The sequence below is a fragment of the Sparus aurata genome, chromosome 15 (genome assembly GCF_900880675.1).
Source record: "Sparus aurata chromosome 15, fSpaAur1.1, whole genome shotgun sequence".
Lineage (NCBI taxonomy): Eukaryota > Metazoa > Chordata > Actinopteri > Spariformes > Sparidae > Sparus > Sparus aurata.
The window spans coordinates 9,577,377-9,598,103 of NC_044201.1; the positions used below are offsets into that span (position 1 = coordinate 9,577,377).

General features: G+C 43.1%; 2 protein-coding genes across 21 annotated transcripts in view; both read right to left on the reverse strand.

The window, feature by feature from the left end:
- Positions 1-20,727, reverse strand: part of LOC115596343 (dystonin-like) — a 118,665-nt gene that overhangs the window by 39,210 nt on the left and 58,728 nt on the right. For 19 of the 20 annotated variants that reach the window (XM_030441351.1, XM_030441350.1, XM_030441333.1 and 16 more), the window contains 16 exons: positions 18,504-18,650; positions 16,263-16,351; positions 16,070-16,178; positions 7,750-7,902; positions 7,416-7,649; positions 7,010-7,294; positions 6,082-6,630; positions 5,647-5,823; positions 4,032-4,155; positions 3,388-3,596; positions 2,953-3,270; positions 2,192-2,358; positions 1,784-1,940; positions 1,263-1,389; positions 1,038-1,088; positions 32-267 (listed from right to left, as the gene is read on the reverse strand). In XM_030441351.1, the coding sequence (XP_030297211.1) occupies positions 32-267; positions 1,038-1,088; positions 1,263-1,389; positions 1,784-1,940; positions 2,192-2,358; positions 2,953-3,270; positions 3,388-3,596; positions 4,032-4,155; positions 5,647-5,823; positions 6,082-6,630; positions 7,010-7,294; positions 7,416-7,649; positions 7,750-7,902; positions 16,070-16,178; positions 16,263-16,351; positions 18,504-18,650 (3,132 nt within the window). The remainder of the gene's footprint in view (positions 1-31; positions 268-1,037; positions 1,089-1,262; positions 1,390-1,783; positions 1,941-2,191; positions 2,359-2,952; positions 3,271-3,387; positions 3,597-4,031; positions 4,156-5,646; positions 5,824-6,081; positions 6,631-7,009; positions 7,295-7,415; positions 7,650-7,749; positions 7,903-16,069; positions 16,179-16,262; positions 16,352-18,503; positions 18,651-20,727) is intronic. The other variant, XM_030441332.1, reaches the window with a different exon arrangement.
- On the reverse strand, positions 7,916-15,364 carry LOC115596347 (dystonin-like). The gene is made up of 6 exons (XM_030441363.1): positions 10,072-15,364; positions 9,833-9,979; positions 9,515-9,730; positions 9,282-9,425; positions 8,965-9,201; positions 7,916-8,175 (listed from the first exon to the last, which is right to left on the reverse strand). Exons 1-6 carry the CDS (start codon positions 15,277-15,279, stop codon positions 8,089-8,091), a joined length of 6,039 nt encoding a protein of 2,012 aa, XP_030297223.1. The 5' UTR covers positions 15,280-15,364; the 3' UTR covers positions 7,916-8,088.

Here is a 20,727-nt window from a genome sequence, read left to right on the forward strand (position 1 = left end):
TACTTGGTGAGCGACAACAACACTCGAGTACCTTCTGCTGTTCAAGCTGTGTTTTCACCGAGTCTTTCTCTGTGGCAGATTTGTTCCAGGAAGCTGCAGTCTTTTTCATGTCTTTCAGCCACGTCATCATGTCGTCTGTCTCCTTTTGGGCTTCTTTGACCTCCTGCACCGAGCTGCTCAGATCTGCCGCCCGACTCTTCAGCGTTTCCCCGAGACTCGCGTATCCCTCGTTTACGAACGACATGTTCTGCTGTATTACCATCAGCTCTGAGGACATCGAATAATTCTGTTAGGTTAACTTACCAGGGTTTTGTATTCAGAGTCAAATTGAGTTTACGATAACATCTGTTAAAAACTGTTAATATGGTAGCCTTGTGGTACAGTATGTTCAGAAAATGAGTGAGGACAGTATCACCAACTCCCAAATGTGTGTGCAAGCTTTACAATAAGTCATCACAGCCTAATGCAAGAATGCAAAAAAAAAAAAAAAAAAAACTTGTACAAAAATATACAATTAATATTTTGCTCAGCGTGTCACTGTAATGTGCATATAGATTTTTTCATTCTTTTTCATTGACAACCCCAAAAACATTCACCATGCACTCACCCTCACCTTACGCTTATAACTAAATGCTGGGTGCTGAATCCTCAATGTAGTGAATAATCAAAAAAGGAAGCTAAAGATAGTTCTCCTGTTTGACCATTATAATTATCATTGCCACACTGATGTTCTTCAACATGTATATTGGCAATTTCCCAGCCAATATACACAGGTGAGGCAATTATATGTAATCAAAATCAGCACAACAGGTGGAGCATTAAATGACTATAAACTCCATCTGTATTCGCGACTTCGTTCCCGCAACTGTATTATTCATAATCTGAACATACTGTCACTGTGAGTTACATTTGTTACTGTATGTCTGGCACTGAGCCACCGGAGCTGCAGCAGTGTATTGAAAACCAGCCGTAATGCCGACACAGCCCGCCGCAAACAATGTATTCCCACAGCAGCATGAACATACAGAGTTTATTACCTTTATTTGTTAGGTAGGAATGACTCCCTGGACCACCACCATTAGTAAGAGCTGATGCAAAGACATAAGACAAAGCTTGTGTGAGGCACAGGCAGACTTGTTTACGACAGTTGGCTAAATCTTTCCGTGATCTCTAATTAGGTTAGTGATTATACAGAACTTAGAAGTGCACCCAACACCATGCTTCTAATTTAGACATATGAGGTCAAGTGTGCCGATGTTTACCTGACTTATTAGGAGTCTTTGTCTTGGCAGGGGATGTGAGGAAGGTGATGAGACTGCAGAGTTCTGATCCTTTACTGTTCAGGTCTTGGACAGCGGGGCCTTTTGATGTCCATTCATCTAATAATACCTAATGATAGATGAATCAGACAGATTAATGGCATGTACAGTATAAACAAGGCAGCAACGTAAGAAAAATGGTGGTGGAAGAATTCTCCTCTCAAAGCCTTTTTTTTTTTCACTGCTGCTTTTCACACTAGATTCAGGATCGAAATCGTCGTTCTGCTGGACAGTACTCCCTTGTAAACACATATCATCCGTGTGTCATTAGTTGGCAGAGAAGGCAGGTTGGGATAGCAGGGAGTTTAGGGAGGACAGACCTATAATCTATTAAAAAGCACTCGCATCCATCTATTGCAAAACACATAGTCTTCACTACTGTGCCAGATGCACAGTATGACATCAATTGCTTCTGTCCCAGCACTTTAAGTGCAGTTCGACTTTTTATTTATCTCCTGACTCACATTGACTATCTGCAGGTCCTTCTCCAGAGTTTTCTCACTGCTGCTCGTCTGAATCGCAGGAACCTTCTCATTGGTCTGCTCTAGCCACTTGGTGAGAGCGCTGGCTGCAGATCTGAACTCTCCCAGCTGGTCGTGACAGGATGAAACCTCCTCTTCCCTGTGGTAGACAAGAATCAGTCATATTACACATTACATTTGTACATTACCAATGATATAGAAGGAAGGAAAAGGATGCATGAATAACCATTACAAATAAAAATACAATCCATTCATATTTCCTGTACTAATGTATGGCCCAAACTAACCCTTGTCCTTATTTAATCTTGAAAACACATAATAAAATTAAAAAAAGTTCCCCAAAAAACCAACAAGTGGAAATACAAAGATCCCCTCACTGTCCAAACGTACTTTTCTTTGACAGTGTCTTTGAAGGTGCTGAAAATATTTGAGAGATTGTCCATCTTGTTCTGGATCTGGGCTTTGTTTCCATCAGGGCTTATTTCAGACAGCTCCTTGGACAGAGTCTGGAGCTTCTCCAAATCACTGGCGTGTTCGGCCATCTCAGCTTTGGTATCCTGTAAGGCCATCATAACAGTCAGTTAATCTTTTCAGTATAAAGTTATCTTTTTTTAAAGCTGCTACAAGAACTTTCATTTCTTGTTGATTCTGGCGACCCCTGTGGAGGAAAGCGGTATGAGAACCTGTCTGCAGGATGCTTGGCAATAAGGTAGAGTTCAGCCATCATCATACTACAGTTATAAATCTTTCATAGCCACAAGTAGATGGCTGGTGAAATAAAGTGAACTTTTTTCCCTTTATGACTCTCCTATTTTAGGACCCTTCATTCCCTTATATTACGTTAGCCTGCATGTAGCCTACAGCTAAAAGTTTTGGTTGCTCAGTAATAGTAGTTTCCTTTGAGAAAGCTAAGGTTACTGACATTCCTGAGTAGTGTTATGATTTCTTGGAGATTCTGACCCGGTGACAGGCATAAGGAATAACTATCATAATGATATGGAAAGTGCCAGTCTTCTCACGGATGGTCTTGTTTGCTTGTGCAGGCTATTCAGACCATTTCACAACTAGCTAAAATCCCCTTGTTGTACATTTAATTAGATGTTACTGAAAGTCACCAAATGCATCCATTCATGCTCGTAAAGTATATTTACCTGCATTAGCTGAGACAGTTCATTGAAAGTTTTCCCAGGCCCGTCCGTCTCGTGCAGGTCTTGTGAACGCTTCACAACGAACTGCTGAACTTTATCTGCGACACTGTCAAACTGATCCACCTTGCCCTTCAGCTGCTCCAGTTGGGAGACTTTCTGCTTGTGCTTGTCACAGGCATCGGAGAAGCGCTGGGAGAGAGTGTCCATCTTTGACTGCAGGAGGGCAGCAGCCGAGGGATCCGCCGTCTCCACAAACTTCTTCACCTTAGCTTTCATGGCTGAGATACTGCTCTGGCGACTTGCTATGTCCTGCTCTAATGCCTTTAAAACACAAAAGGGACAGCAAAGTTTTAAGAGCTTCATCAACCATTAATGGCATCAAATTATAGATTTGTCATATAGTTACTGGACTGCCGAACTGATGACAAGAAGACATACGGCTTCTCTGCTGAGGATGTCTCCAATGGAGGCCGAGTCCAGGGGGATTGGTTCTTTCTCTTTCACGCTGGCCTCCACTCCCTCCATCCATCCCATCATCTCATCCAAACCATCCTGGACACTCATGGAGCGAGTGAGGGTGATCTGCAGCTTCTCATTTCGATCACTCACAGATTTGGACAGGTTGTCATAGCGCTCAACGATGTCATCTACAGGGCATGGGAACAAAACCAGGCTTTATTTAAAACTGAGCATCATCTCACTGTTCGGGACACGTTGAGAGATAAACATTTCGAACAAAAGCAAGGCCTTATTTGACTTTTATAAGTTTGTTATAATAAAGGATTAAAAGCATTTTTAAGTGTAAGCCAAGAAACCAATTATTGGGGAAAAGGAAAACAAAAGAGACGCTCCAAAAGCCATATTTCACTGATAACTGTTAATATAAGGAATGGTGGACACTTTGGGCAATGTTGACATTTTAGCTTGCTAGCAACGGACTGTCTGCTTACTTCACAACCCACCTACTTACAAGTAACTACCTAAAAGCATACTTTAACTTGCATATTCAAAGGCAAATTTCTTCATCCAGGTATTACGTAGACAGTGCAAAATCTGCTCCCTGCGTTCGACTCTTCCCTCACCTACTGTCTCCTGGATCTCATCCGTGTTGCTCAGGAGGTCTCCTTCAGACGTTATCAAAGACTCAGCTGTTTTGCGTAGCGTGTCGATAGCGGTCTGATGTCCCGTCATCTGACCTTGCAGGCCCTGTGGATCAGTAAATAATAAGAGATCAGAGAAAATCAATCGGTATCAGTAGCACTTTACATTGCACTGCTTAGGAATAACATGGCAATAGTGGGGTAGTAGTTTGATAAGAGATAACGGTTAAGTAATACCATGTAATTACCCACTTATTTGGTGTAGTATTGACTTAGCATAAACAATGGGTATATCTGGGTAATATTAGACTGAAATGTGGCAAAGATAGTATGGTTTACATTCATTTCATAATATAGCAATTACTAATTTTGACTCCCCGTAATTTTCATGTCATTTTGAAGGTGTTCTATATGATAGTAGCTCATAATATTGTGAGAAAAAAAAGTCAACCTGTATTACCCTAATTAATATCAAGTTATTACCCTATTAACACCACCATAATACAGTTTTTTAAACTTCTAAATATTGCGCTGATATCACTATTGTTGGTTACCATATTGTTACCAAAATGCTTCCATGCTATTACTAAATAGTTTCGCCTCATTGCTCTGTCACCCTTTTTTTCACCCTTTATTTTTGGACCTTATTACCATGTTGCATATATCTTAATATCACCCATAGTTCCCTATTTTCATTCCAAGCTATTACCTGGTTAATACTTAATTAAAGTACGATGTAATTATTAGTCTTTATTATCAAACATTACGCCACCATTACCACGTTATTACCAAGCTATAATGTTACGCGCTTCCAGTGTATCCACATCAATGCATTTCAGTGGTGTGGCGGCCGGAAGATAAAGAATAATGAGTGAAGATGTGCAAGAACATCTGGATAACATCGATGGAAAATCCTGAGTCATCCCACATTTATATTTAGAAGTACCTGTCGGCCTGGACTCATGCACTTACAGTAAGGCTTAGGATTCTTTGCAGTGATTTGCAACCAAAGCCAAAAGCACAGTGTTCCTCTGTTGGCCCACAGGCGCCTCTTATCTGGGTATATCTCTGCTGTAATTCACTACCTCCCTGCAGAGAAATGTTTGAGCTAACTGCAGCCAAGAGCTCTGACAGAGGCGGCCTAGTTTCTTATCCTCCTGTAGGAGTATGTACGCTACAAATAACCAGAGTCAAACTATTCACATGTGGGTCTGAATTTGAACACAGAGCTAAAAATAACTCTGTTGTACTTAAGTCAGTGGAAACACTGTATATGGTAACACGGGTCTATTGTGCTGTGACCCTGTAAACCAGTCAAGTGCATCAGGTTCTCGCATGTCTATTTTCTAAAGTTCTTCATAACCTAACATCCATTAAAGTTCACACAGAGTTTATGACAGCTGTGGCATGGGCATCCCAATTTTCTTAAACGGTAAAGATTTTTTCATATGGCCCTCATGTGGGCCTCAAGATTATGAGAGGCCTCGCAAAAAATAAAAAAGAAATGTACTACAAAACAAAAAAAAGACCACAATCTAAAATAAATGTGAGGTTCGAAACCGAGACAAGGCTTGGTCACTACAGCAGCTTTTCTTGCCTTGGTCTCCTCTAGCTGTTTCTGTAGTGTTTGTGGGTCAGCTGCTATGGCCTCCGATTGCTGTTTTCTAGCCTCCTCTTCTGAGCCGTTGAGCCAATTCATAAGACTGGCGCTCGTGTCATCGTATTTCTTGTATTTGTCGACCACATCTTTCAGGTTGTTGCCAAGCTGATTGCACTAAAACAAAAGAAAAACACAATTATACTGTAGGTGTGATAAGATATTCGGAAACCAGATAATTAAGTTAAATACATGACGATAACAATGGATGTAAGATGTAAAACTAACATTTTCCTATTGCTTATTGAAGAAAATGTGACACCTTTCTGAGGCATTAAACAGCTTCAATCAACAAAGGCAAATGCTCCCACCCAGTGGTAAGAATAAGACATTACAACCCCTCGAGATCCATCTGTTCACTACAGATTTAAATACCTGTGAATGTAGCGTTTTGTATCTACTGGCTGCTGAATCCAGTTTATCCTTGACAGCAGAACAGGTTCCTGAAGTATCCACGTCCAGAGAAGCATTCTTGGCCGCAGGATCACCCAGTCCACAGGCTTTAGCCACATCCAGCACCTTCTGTCCTGAAATGGTGATGAAGCGAAGGTCCCCCTTGTGCGAGATCACATCCTCCGAGTAGCTTTTCTGTCTCTGGAGTTTGTCACTCAGGATATTGAGGGAGCCTGCAGGAGCTCCCAGCTCCTCTATCTCACCCTCCGCCTGGTCCAACCAGCCCTCGAACTCCTCGCAGTCGTCCTGGAACTTCTTCAGCTCCTCCTGGACGCACTGCACCAGCTTCATCTGCTGCTCAGCCTGGGTCAGCGAGGCCTCGTAGCGCCCCTTCAGCTCCTGGATGTTCTTCTGGAGTTTCTCCTTCTCCTCTGGAGACAGCACGTCAGCTTGCTTGTCGAGCAGAGCCTGAGCCGACTGCGTGGCCATGATCAGATCCTGCTGCTGGGAGAGGATCTCCTGATGGCGGGCCTGTGGGAACAACAAGGTCTTGAGAATAAAATACCAATTCATACAGCAGTAATTATTAGTCTTATGTTACATTTTTTTCTTACTGTTTGTCTTCATGGTTTAATAATATATCACCTATTTTCCATTTCTTTAATTTAACTTTAATCTGCTTGATACTTATTAACATACTACATAACTTGTAGCTACATTTCACAGTGTAATCCATCCCTTCATCTCAATCTCATCATCTGTCTTTTCAATTTAACCATGATGATCCGCGTTGTGATTTTATTAACTTGTGTACTGTTTTGAAAGAAAATCACCCTCTGCAAACAAAAAACAAACAAACAAAAAAACATCCCACATGTAAGTATGACATACTGTAACAATCCGACTATACCTTGACCCTGTCGTACTGCTTATCGAGGTCCAGGGAGGCGTCGCTCTTGCCGGTTGTCTCTCTGCCAAAATCTTTCTCAGGGGTCTGCAAAGCGTTTCCATTGGCATCGTCATCGTCTCCCATCAGTCCCTTGGCTGTGGTTTCCTCTGGCAGGTTTCCATTCTCTTTGCTTATATGGTCAGTTTGATCCAGACCGCTCTCGTTTTCATTCCCTATGTTAGATATCCAGTCCAGGAGGCCTTCGATTTTGTTCTTGCTTTCTTCGAGGCGCTCGACAGCTGCTGCCTAAACAGACAGGTAGATTACACATTGACGAGTTAAGCGATACATCAATTATACCGTAGCTAAGCGATTACGTTTTGATTTATGACATAGTTGGACATATGGATGTAATCTGAACGCAGACCTTTTCGCTCTCCTGTTTTATGGCTGTGGTAACGACCTTCTCCAGATCTTTCCTGGACTCCTCCGCCCGCTGGTTGATGAGCTTGGCTTTGCCTTTCGCCTCATCCAGCTTGCTCTCAATCGCGGCTATTTGATCTGGAGTCAGCTTGCTCCGGTTTTCCTCCAGAAACTTTTTAGTGCTGCTGATGACCTCATTCAAGGCACTGGCGTTTGTCAGTACATCTTTTTGCAGAGCCTTGAGATCAGAACAGGAGGGTCATGGAACAGAATGTATTTAAACTGATGAAAACATACTAGGATTCATACGCCAAACACAAAACAAACTGATTCCAAACCTGATGCTCCTGCTGGTACTGCTGCAGGTCTGTGACACTCTCCGTGTTTTCAGCCTGCTGCTGGTGACCCATCAGCTGGTTTTCTGTCAGGGTGAGATTGTCACACACTTCCTCCAACTTCTCTGAAAACTCCTTGTGTTTCGCCAACAATGACTGCAGACAAGAATAAAGACCAAGTGAGTTCCCGTCCACATCCGCAACAATCAACGGGCAATATTGGGGAACACAGACATCGAAGCAAAGAGAGGTGACATGCAAAATATGTTTTAGTTTACATTTCCCTTTAAAAATCTAGTATGCTGTAAACATGCTTTTTTCGCCATTCGCCACAAGGGGACATCATGTCTGACATGTTAACGGGTTTTTGTTGCGGGTGAAAGTGCTCCGACAGAGGAGTCGCACTTTGTCCTCGGGTGTCTTGAAGGCCTGCAGAACACAATCGGCACACAAATGTTAGTCTGCAGAAGAGGACAAGCACTTAAGCATGCAATGTTGTTATTATCGCTAAACATTTAGGCATTCACAGTTGAGGCTCCCAAATTTGAGTCCTGGAAACAAAAGCCAATAACTCACTTCAGAATTCAGATAACAAACAAAGCAAACTGATTTTTTTGAAAAGGCAGATGTTGACGCTGATCGTTTTCCTGGACATGATCTAGTTAACCTCACCAAACTGCAACTGATGGCTGATAATAATAAGTCATCTAAGCGTGAAAAAGTCCTAACCTCTGCTCAGGAGTCATACTATTCTATACATTCCATATGCTGCATCACTTGGCGAGTGTGACGCTCTAAATATTTCAGCACAGGTATGCTGCTGAATACCCTTTCTTGTCAAGTCTAACTCTTTATTTAAATTCACAATAAATCAACGTAAAGGTCAATATTTGAGAAGTAATTCAAGTATGTTCTTAAAGCGTAATGATCTGAGGTTCAGAAGTCTCACTGCAATAAAAATTCTGTGAAACTACCTATGTAAAAAGTCTTGTTATAATGCATTCCTGTATGTGCTAATTCACTGTGTTTGAGTTGTTAAACTTTTCATTCTAATCCACAAATTATACCACCATACCAAGGCTAAAATCTGACTGCTAACATAGTTAACACGGCCTACTCTACATGCACCGTCAGCATTCACCATCTCATTTAGCGAATCGAACACGAACACACAGCTGGAAACATGTGAGATGTTTTAAAGTGTATCCCCAGGCAGACCTTCTCGTCATCTTCCCTCTCTCTGTTGTCCAGCAGGACATCTAAGGCACTCCTCTGTGCGACCAGCCTCTCAGTCTGGTCCCTGAATGCTCGCTGAGTGGTGCTGAGGAACTTGAGAAGGTAGCTGCTCTGAGCCGGAGTCAAGAACTGAGTGTGCTCGGAAATAAAGCACTGGATGTCAAAAGTGGCGTCCTCTAATTTGAGCCTGGCTTCTTTCAGCAGGCTGTTCTCCGTGTCCTGGAAGAAGAGATGAAAATATGAGTATTTTTGTCTGTTGTTACTGTAGCTGGATGTTTCTAATCGGACTTTAAAGATACCTTGTTCTGCTGAATCAAATGTTTCAGCATGTCTGCGTCACACGTGTTCAAATCCGCGTCACTCGTCTCAGAGCTGTTCTGGATGATGCCTGCCAGTTCTTCAAGACCACTGAGATGTTTCTGGTACGTTGATTCCAAATGTTCCTAAAAAAAAAATCACATTTTTGAGTTATTGACAGCTGATGCAACTGTGACGCCACTGTATTTTAATTAAAGGCAGGGAAAACGCTGACCTTTCCTGTTTCCATCGCTTGAATCAGAGACTGACTCCTCTCTGCACACATTTGGGAAACGGCAGTAAAATTTGGCTCCAGGTCCAGATATGTTGCAGCCAAATCTTGGTGGATTTGTATAGGAATGCCCTCATCAACCGAATTCAGGAGCTGTTTGGCTTTTTCCATATCTGCTGTCAGGACACCAGCCAGTCGAGAGAGTTGGGACTCAATAGTCTGGAAAAAAGAGCACATTTAGGTCAGGACTCTTTTGAAAAACTGATCGATGGAAACGTATACCCCCGGATGACAAATTTGCTTCTATCATTTATTTCTAACCTGACATTCCTCTGCTTGGATCTGCATTTCCTCCATGCTGTTGCTCACTGGCGGCTGGACTGAAAGGTCTTTTCTGACATCGTCTAAAGCATCGGCGTGATCCTGCAGCCTCCCGACACACTCTAAATAATCCTGGATGGAATACAGCTGTGGAGAAAGACACAATAAAAGTGTAGCAGATGTTATTTATGTCTAAAACTATGCCAGAAGGTTAGCTTAACACCGAGACATGAACATACCTTATTTTTAACCTGCTCAACTTTACAGGCATCTGACTTGTCGTCATCTACATCCTCCCCCTCTGAGCTCTCCTCCTTGATGCTCTCCAGTACGTGCCGCCGCTCCTCCTGAGGGTCCCCACCCAGAGCGGAGTTCAGAGTCTCCATCACTTCCTGCAGCACTGAGAGGTCTTGGCTGGAGGAGACAGTCTTGAGCACCTGCAGCAGTTGCAGTTGGACGTTTGGAGCATCAGACTGACCCGACTCCTCACTGACTTTCTCCTCCTCCAGTATCAGTTCTGAGCTTCCTTTGTCTTCGTTGTTTAGACTGAGGATGTTTTGCTTCAGCAGATCCATGAGAAGGTCTGGGTGACTGCTCTCGATGAGTCCGTGAGGAGTTTCTGTCTCGCGGGAACCGTCTTTCTCTGAAGGCTGCGGAGGATTCTGAACTACAATGATAGTGCTTTCAAGATCTCGAGGTTGTGCCTTTTGTAAATCACTGACGTCAGTCCCTTCTGTAGTTTCCCCCTGGTCGTCTACACGTGTCCTCACAGCGTCAGAAAACACTGATGGAGCTGGAGAGGAAACTTCAGGTCTGATGCTGCCATCTGACAGGAAATCAGTGACTAGCCGGGGATGCTCAGAAGCACCAAGATCTGATCTTTTTTCCTCTGACTCTTCTCCAATTTCAGCTTCAGAATGTCCTTCATTAATTTCTGATACTTTTCCACAAATATCTGCATTTTGTTCATCACTTGTCTCACTTGTCCTTGCATTTCTTGATGTAGGAATCTGTCCTGTATCACTGTTGGTTAGGAATACGTCCCTGTGTTGGCTCTCTGGGGAGAGAACGTCAGTGCTTAACTCATCATCATTTGAACCTATAACATGTTCATCAGCCACTACTGGTTCCAAAGAAACTCTTGTGTTAGTCGGAGTATATCGCTCTGAATCTTCTACATCCAAACACTTCTCACTGATGGTATTTGTTGCAGCGACTTCAAGGTCTAGGTGACTGCTCTCCATGAGTCTGTGAGGAGTTTCTGTCTCGTAGGAACCATCTTTCTCTGAAGGCTGTGTAGGATTCTGAACTACAACGATAGTGCTTTCAAGATTTTGAGGTTGTGCCTTTTGTAAATCACTGACATCAGTCCCTTCTGTTGTTTCCCCCTGGTCGTCTACACGTGTCCTCATAGCGTCAGAAAACACTGATGGAGCTGGAGAGGAAACTTCAGGTCTGATGCTGCCATCTGACAGGAAATCAGTGACTAGCCGGGAATGCTCAGAAGCACCAAAATCTAATCTTTTTTCCTCTGACTCTGCTCCAATTTCAGATTCAGACTGTCCTTTATTCATTTCTGATGCTTTTCCACAAATATCTGCATTTTGTTCATCACTTGTCTCACTTGTCCTTGCATTTCTTGATGTAGGAAACTGTTCTGTATCACTGTTGTTAAGGAATACGTCCCTGTGTTGGCTCTCTGGGGACAGAACATCAGTGCTTAACTCATCATCATCTGAACCAGACAAATGTTTATCAGCCACTACTTGTTCAGGATAAACTCTTGTGTTAGTCGGAGTATACTGCTCTGAATCTTCTACATCCAAACATTTCCGACTGATGGTATTTGTTGCAGCGACTTCAAGGTCTAGGTGACTGCTCTCCATGAGTCCGTGAGGAGTTTCTGTCTCGTGGGAACCGTCTTGCACTTCAACCATAGTGCTTTTCAGATCTTGAGGTTGGGCCTTTTGTAAATCACTGACATCAGTCCCTTCTGTTGTTTCCCCCTGGTCATCTACACGTGTCCTCACAGCGTCAGAAAACACTGATGGAGCTGGAGAGGAAACTTCAGGTCTGATGCTGCCATCTGACAGGAAATCAGTGACTAGCCGGGGATGCTCAGAAGCACCAAGATCTGATCTTTTTTCCTCTAAATCTTCTCCAATTTCAGCTTCAGAATGTCCTTCATTCATTTCAGATGCTTTTCCACATATGTCTGCATTTTGCTCATCACTTGTCTCACTTGTCCTTGCATTTCCTGATGTAGAAAACTGTTCTGTATCACTGTTGTTTAGGAATATGTCCCTGTGTTGGCTCTCTGGGGAGAGAACGTCAGTTCTTAACTCATCATCATCTGAACCCGACAAATGTTTATCAGCCACTACTGGTTCACGAGAAACTCTTGTGTTTGTCGGGGTATATCCTTCTGAATCTTTTACATCCGAACACTTCAGACTGACTGTATTTGTTGCAGCAACTTCTTCTGTAACACCAGGCGACTGTGGAGATCTCTGACCGATACGAGAGTTCTGAGAGCATCCACGCTCGAGTTCAACACTAAAACTACTCTCTGAATTCAGCGCTGCTCGCTGAGGTAATGTGACTCCGCTATCATCTTCTGTGATGTTGTTGTCATAGTTACCATAACCCCTGGAATCAGACATAATGGCACTTTCAACCAGGTCCCTGGGCGATGAGTAATCTCCACTCGGAGTTGGCCCGCTGTGCAGAGGTGACGGAACCGCACTCATTAATCGCTCATTAATCGCTCTGCTTTCCTCAGGCGACGCACTGCGATTTGATGAGGACATTTGTAATTCACTCTCACTAATGGTCTGACTTCCCACTTCTGCATCATATCCCGCAACGAAAAACTCTTCATCAAAGGTCAGGCTGTCAGATTTAGAGTAGTTAGCGACAGTGGAGTACTGAGTCTGGATTTCTGGATCGGTACTGATGCTGGAGGTTCTGTCACTCCGTGTGGTTGGAGCTGCGCTTTCTATCACAACCCTGAACACATCCTCTGCGTCTGTCATCCGGCTATCGATCACACCCTGTGAGTCATCGTCTCCTGCCAGTAAAGCGTGATGCACACTCTCTGCAGTAACCTGACTCCACGGGGAGGGTGAGATCATCTGAGACTGGTGGCCACCAACCGAGGGAGAGAAATGATGGAGGTAATTACTCATCTTCCCCACATTCTCACCCTCCATCTGCCCGTCATCAGCCTCCTCGTCGGGCAGATCGAGCACCACGACAGCTACCTTCCTCTCGGACGTCTGCCGAGAGTTTCCAGCCTCATTAATATTAATGAAGCCCAGATTATGATCATGAGAGATGGAGTGAGTGTAGCTTCCTTCAGGGTCCGAGTAGAGGATGTGTTCATCTTTAACCAACCCAGACTGCAATGATTCCCTGATACTGATGGTGGCGCTAGACCTTGATAGGCTCTGCTGTTCCATTAAACAAATAGTGATATTCGAGGCTCCATCTGACATTTCTGACATTTCGCCCTCCTCATCACCTACAACACTTCCTGTTCCGTCTGACTGCATGTCAAGCAGCGTCAGCACTGTCCGCTCGTCAACCATGCCCTTACTGAGAGCTGCCTCCAGGTCGTAACGCCTCCCGGAGGTGACGTCCAAGATACCTCCTTCCTCCATCTGCGCTTTCAGAAGATGAATAGCGTAGTCTTGCTCATCCTCATCGTCCATCAAGTCGTCAGAGCACAGATACTCAGCTTGGGTCACGTATGCATCTTCCGATTCACTATAAAGGGAGTCGGTATCGTAGCGCGGTGGTGTTTGATGACAGGAGTCAAACATACTCGGTGAGCCAACGTTTGTTCTGTTTACAGAACATGAGGAGGAAAAGACTGACGGATGCGGAACAACTGGAATATCAAGATCGTCACCATCGCCACCTCTAACATCAAATTGTAAACTACTTCCACATTCTCCCTCTGCAAATTCACCTGATTTTGTCCAATTTGTGTTGTCCTGACACGTGCTTTTCTCCGCCTCACCAGCATCTGCAGTATCCATGTCGGTGTCACTGTCTATAAAAACTTCCACGACGGGATCCTCTTCTAGAGCCGTGTCATTCATTCTTTCATCAAAGGAAATCCTTCCGTTGACAGAGGAAACAAAACTGTGAGGATCACAGCTGTGTTGCGTCATCAACTCCCCTGGTTCCTCATTTATGTGCAACGGGCTCTCTAAGTCTACCTGTTCTGAAAGGTCACGAACGTTCAAAGTCAGAGACGTTACGCTTTTCTCAGAAAAAGTTGAATCTTCGAGAAAGATTTTAATCATTTTACTCAGCTCGCTATCGAGTATCAGGACCCTCTGTCCCGACTGGGGATCTATGAAGCTGTTTATCATGAGGTATGAGATGAATAACTGCCTCGCCTCTGTGCGAGTTGGGAAGTTATCAACTTGTAAGGAAGCAGCCGCATGATAGCATCCATCCACTATGAGTTTTTTATATATAAGCCAAGATGAAAACTTTTCATTCAGGCGGTCAACATCTGGGAACACGTCAGGAATTACTATAGACTTTAAAATCTCTGCTGTGTAGCTGTCAATAAATCCACCTTGAACGGCAGAGTTGATGTCGACCACCTCTGAATTTTCCGGAATGTAAAAAGCTGCAATCTTTTCCCGACTGAGGAACAGTCTGCTGGTGAACTCATCGCTGGTGACTCGTTGGTCATACTGGAATGAGGTGGACACACTTTCCTCAAGCGTGGGCAACACGAGTCCAATAAACTGCTGCTGATTTCCGATCACAGTGAGCGTGCTGCTAGAGCTCATGAGATCGCACTGAACGGCTGCATCCACCTTTAGCTTATCACCAATTTGGGTGCTGCTCATAATGTCCTCCGACGCCTCAGCGGCCTCCTGATCACTTAGACCATCACGACAAGACCTCAGGGTGTGAACATCCCTCCCTGACGTCAGTGATTTATTCCTGCTGAGGCACTTCAATATCAGTGTATTGACCTCACATGGTTCAACCTCCTGCACAGGCTCCAACACATCCAGACAGGTGGTTTGCCTCCGAAGAATCTCTACATAGACAGATGCAGGTATTAAACCACACTGTAACGCGCCCTCCAGTGTCAGCGTGTCCCCTGTGTAGGACACCGTCAATCCATCACTGCCTTGTTCGACCTCTATCATCTTGATGATCGGGTCTCCACATGCAGCCCCCTCTCTTGCTGCTGCTATGTCAGAGAGCGACACAGAGGAGACATGTGAACTCTCTATGCACTTGCTTGATTCATTCCACTCTAGCAGGTGGGTCAGAGTGGATTTATAGGTGAGATCTGGTTCGACGGGATCATCCCTGTCCAGACAGAGCTGAGGATCAGGCCGACAGAGGTTGGAGGTCACAGGGTGGGCCTCTGGGAGAATTCTTCGATCAAGGCCGATCAGGCCACTCATGGATCCAGTCTCGAGCCCTGCTTCACTGCAGGATTTGAAATTCTAAAGAAAATGAAAATGAGAAAATTTAGTGTGTGTTCAGCATCGAAATGTGTATTATGTAATGTATGTCAAATTTGCAATTAAAAGAACAGTTCACCCACAAATTACAAATTAAGTCAGTATCTACTTGTACCCCTGCTGACTGAAAGTCAGGTACAGGCACAAGAAGAACCATGAAATTGAATAAAATTATTCCATACAGCTCATAAGCAATGTTATGCTTTTCTCACAAGTTTTTCCCCTTAACCAAATGTTCATTTTGGGTTGAACTGTTCCTTTTATGTATTCAAAAAGGTGGACAAAAGGTGTACTCACCACCAGACAATTACGGGCATGTTAAAACATCATGTGCACAAGTGCAAGACTGCTTCGGAAGAGTGACGGAAAACACATTTAAAGCTTTCATGCATCTGGGAATGCAGTATCCAGCATCTTGCAAAAAGAGGGTAGTTAGTCACATCACATACTGTAGATAAAGGGTTACGCGTCGTATTAATAATGGTGACATGTCAGACCAAAGCCGGGCGCAACGAAGCATGTTTACAGCATACTTAGATCTTCTGGGCTTGAACTTTAAAAAAATGATGTTCTCTGTGCCTAATGATCCAGTGTGAGAGGATAAAAAGAGTGATGCAAAAGACAACTGCTCACACTGTGCTGGGAGGAAAAAGGTTAGTCATGCAGCTGAACATCAGGTGGCACTGTTCTCCAACACATCATTAGACACAAACACAGACAGGTTTCAAACCTCTTCCGCAGAGGTCGTCTGATCTGAACAATGCCTGGAGAGTTCATTGTAGGCCTGGTTGAGCGCCTTCAGCTGCTCCTGGGCATTTTCTCTTTCCTCGTCTGTCATTCTGAAAGAGAAAACACAAAGAATGAGGCTCAGACTGTAAACGGCGGACAGCATTCAGCATATTGGTGACAGCAGATCGACTCACTTGTCACTGTGTTTGTTCAGCATCATTTGTGTGGCCCTCAGTGCTTCTGCGATCTGTTCCTTCTTCGTGACCATTTCCTCCACTGACACCTAGAACGTCATACAGCGACATATTAACACTTTGTATGGAGTACAATTAACCTTCTTTTTATTATGTATGTACACATATCATACAATGTCGTTGTGACCAATATGATTGCAGTCTACATGGACACAAAGCTCACAAACATCCACACACTAGAAAAGACTTCTAAAAGACTGCATTCCATTTTTCAGTGGACTTACTTATAGAAAATACATTGATTAAAGTAATAAAGATATTCTTCACACTACAGTGACTGGATTACAAATAAATCCCTGCACAAATGACAATGCAATCCAATAGCAGCTATGCCACAAATAATAACTTTGTTCAATCTTTGTTTATAATGTGTCAAAGAGAGTTGACTCCACACTACAGAGGCCGCCATTTGTGGTGTTGTTGTATTTTTACTGCATTATTTGAAACTGCCTTACATGGAGGGACAGACTGTTGATAGATTATGTTCAGAAATGCTCTCTGAGAGATGGCTTCATAATTTGACGGAATAAAACAGGAAGTCCAAAGCTGTCATTATTATAATGTAAATGCTGAACAGTAATTTTCTTTCTATACGTTTGTGTGCATTAAATATTTAAAGAATGCAAATAAAAGAAAAACAAAACAATACTGTTAATTCCTAATCCATCATATGTTCCAAAAAAACGATAGTGACATTTTTTTATATGTACTCAAATCATAACAGTTATTAATTAATAATAATTCAACTTTTCACTGATATAACTGAATTTTACTTAAGTTATGGATGCATTATTTATAACTATATCTAGTACCCATGGTTTAGGTTAATTGATTTATTGATTAAATTAATTCATTGGCACTGACAGTACAGGCCAGGCCTATTCAACAACTTCTATAAGGGCCACAAACAGACAAAAAAACAAAATTAAAAAACTTGTGCTGAGGACATTTATATTCCCTATGTCTGGCCTGTACAGCTAGGAATTTAACGTGCGAAAACAATGCACTTCCAAAAAATTTTTATGTTTCTTAGTATTCACAAAAATAAATATTATATTATCAAAAGTGCCGGACAGAAATGGAACTTTTCAGTCTTTCATTGTCAGTTTGATATAGCTAAATTCCCTCTGCTTAAAAAAACTGGGTGAAATGTTTTAAGGAAATATGAGTATTTATGTGCTTGATTACATAAGTAACTAATATTTGGGCTAATTAGCCAAAATATAAAATGCTAAAAGGGCCAGAATTAGGCTGTTAAAGGGCTACATTTGACTCTCAGGCAGCCAGTTGAATTGGTCCTGTATGAACACTCTGGACGAAATCTATTGAAACTGTTTCATGGATACACAGCTCAGCTCAACTTTAATCACTGATTCAATGTTAAACTTAACCCTCGACTTAAATAGCAATGTGTAAAAATAAGTAAATTATCTAATTTCTGGCAAGTTAGCATAGTGGATGTGTAATGACACTCTTTAATGCATACATCCATTCTCTTTTCTATTCTGTTACGTTAGATAGTTTGAATTCTATAAAACCGTCAATTACAACCCATTCAAACTGCTTCTCAGCACTAGTTCATCACAGTTAGGATGCTACTGTGATGCACCATAGGCACACATAAGAAACATTTCTATTTTCTTTCATATTTCAGTTAGATAATGTCAGCTTTGGACCATATCTACAGTATAATGCATGTTTCCATGGATAAACAGGGACAAAAATCTGAAATGTACTTTGATATTTTCAAAACCTGTTGGGGTCGGGGGTGCGTTACAGTGTGGTGATGATTATTTTTTGGTCACTGAGGGTGCTCTGAAATATGAGTGCTTGTGCAACATCGGGGTTACTGAATCAGTCAGACACATAATCACACATAATCAAATATACCATCAAATCCATTATATTAACCATGTTTCGGTAGGCCATGTGAACATGGGATGTGATACAGTAAGTACAACCACTACCTAAAATGTAATATTTATTGATTCAATGAATCAGAAAGTAGACTGTGTGTTTTTATTGGAAATCATACACTGTGATAGCAAAAGGCTGTGATATTTTGATGAGAAAAATACTCTTCACCGATAAACCAAAGCATGCTCTTATACACAACAAATGCATGGCATCATATGAAAACAGGACATACTAAGAACACCACAAACAATACACATCATTTACCTGGGGCTTATTAGAAGCGTCTGTGTTGGCATTGCTATCTTTCAGAGCATTCCCACCATTGTTAGAGGTCTGTTTCACATTGGACATCCAGTGCAACAGTTTGCTAACTTTATCACCATGTTCTCTCTTCTCCTCATCAACAGATCTCTAGAATTCAAACAGATGGGTTTTTGACAAGATTGTTAACTTTGTTAGGAATTAAAAAAGAAATAAAAACACTCAGGGGTGGGGGGGTGGGGGGGTAGGGGAATCTGAAAAGGGAGGATACCATAATCAGGCTAAAAACACAAAAGCTCAAGAACCACTGTCCGTTGCATTGAAGTGTGTGAACTGAAAAAAGAACATTAAACAGTCAAGGTAAACCAAAGAAAATCCTATTTGCAGGTTTTGCTTTTATGCTGTTGACCAGCATATTTACAAATGTTTATTACTTGTACGCGGAAACATAATGAAATGTTGATTTTGCGCCATAACCATGAATCTTTGTAGCCTCCAGTAACCTCAACCCCGTGTGGCAGTCGTACACGCTCCTTTCAAGTGCCTCCCTGAACGTGATCCTCCTCTTGGTCTTTGGACAGGTGAGGCTCTTGGTGAGGAACTTCTCGTCTTTGAGTGCAGAGGCAGTGACTTTGTCAACAAGGCCGCTCTGAATAACTTCTTCCAGTGAGACTCTATCGTGATTGTCAGGGTTTATCAATCCTCCAGTCAAGAGCTGGAATTCCATGCAGCGGTAGCCGGCATCCTTTGGGAGGAGATTTTCCTGAACAGCCTGGGGAACAGACAGGCTCTTTAAAGTCTTGGGGTGAACGATGCCATCGAATGCCTGCTCGAACTGTTGGAGCTGCTGATTCAGTGCCTCATCCAAAAGATTCCTTTTGAGAGCCTCGGAGATAGTGACTTTCTCTCCTGAAGAAGGGTCGCAAATACCTCCAGTGCAGGCCTGGGCCTCCAACAGGCGTAAAGCAGTGACTCTATCAGTGAAGCCCTGGTGAAAACCCTGAAGGACTGACAGCCTCTTCTTCCGAGTGACATCCCAGAAACCAGCAATGGGGCTGTTGACGTCTTCCACAACAACCATTCTTGAAAATATTATGTCTGCAATCTCATAGATACTAAGAAGCCCGCTGCGGTAGCTTTCAAGCTCGGACGTTTCAAGGAATCTCTGACTCAGAGCAGACTCTAGACAAAGTTGACGGCCACTTTTGACATCAGTAATGATGTGAAGCGTGCTCCCTCTGGCGTCAACCAAGGTCTTTTCTTGCCATTCACTTTCCTGCTGGGACAGAAACAGATACGTCCTCTTGTCAATGTGTCTCATCTTGAAAGCTTCATATGCCGACATTTCGATGCCACGACCGCTGATGACAACAGACGCTCTGTGAGAACTCAGGGGAGAGGTGTTGGTAAGATTTCTCTCACCAAATGGGAAGAGAAACACCCCACCATCAATGTCGTACAGGCATTTCTTCAGGATTTCAGAGTAGTATGCTTTCTGTCCAGTGTCAGGGTTGTGGAAACCTTTGGGGTTACTAACTGGATCGTGCAGACTCTGAAGAGTGTCCTTGTTCAAAAGACCCTGATCAACAGCAACGCTCGTCGGTACCCTGACACCAGTCTCTGGGTTGATCAATCCTCCAGTGGCGACCTGGACCTCAAGGATCTTTTTGCCTTTGTATCTGTCAAGAACCCTTTCCTCCATTGCCTGAAACACAGAGAGCTTTTTGCCAGCATGGATGTATCCACTCACTGCTTTCTGAGCCTCCATCAGTTTGTCTTTCAGGCCTGTCTCTATGATACCTCTCTCCAAAGCCTCACCAACTGAGTGTGACTGGCCTGTGGTCAGATCTGTGAGGCTTCCTGTCACAGCCTGTGCCTCCAGAAACTCCAGAGCGTACGTCTTTGCTAAGAAACCTTTCTCAGCAGCTTCTAGGAAGGATATCTTCTTCTTACTTGACTCCACATAAATTCCAGCAATAGTTGTTGGTTTGTCACCGTGCAGAGTACGTGATGCTTGCATATCTTCTGCTGGGATGAGACCCGTGGTCGACTTGCCCAGAACCTCTTCGTTCAAGTATTTGAATTTGATTAAGCTTTGGATACTTGTGCTGCCTTTGAGTTCCGGGAGCTTTTGGGAGGTTGAATACATCTCACTCAGTTTTCCCTCACCGTCTGCTCTCTCTGATGTGTCTAAGGTTTCATAGGTTTCGGTGATCCGATAAGTTCT

What these genes read in the sequence shown, in the direction of transcription:
- LOC115596347 (XM_030441363.1), bottom strand. Translation starts at nt 15,279, where the DNA reads ATGAGTGGCCTGATCGGCCTTGATCGAAGAATTCTCCCAGAGGCCCAC. An exon ending in TTGAGCAGGTTAAAAATAAG is followed by an intron (nt 9,980 to 10,071) that starts GTATGTTCATGT and finishes CTTTCTCCACAG; the next exon opens with CTGTATTCCATCCAGGATTA. An exon ending in AAGCGATGGAAACAGGAAAG is followed by an intron (nt 9,426 to 9,514) that starts GTCAGCGTTTTC and finishes TTTTTTTTTTAG; the next exon opens with GAACATTTGGAATCAACGTA.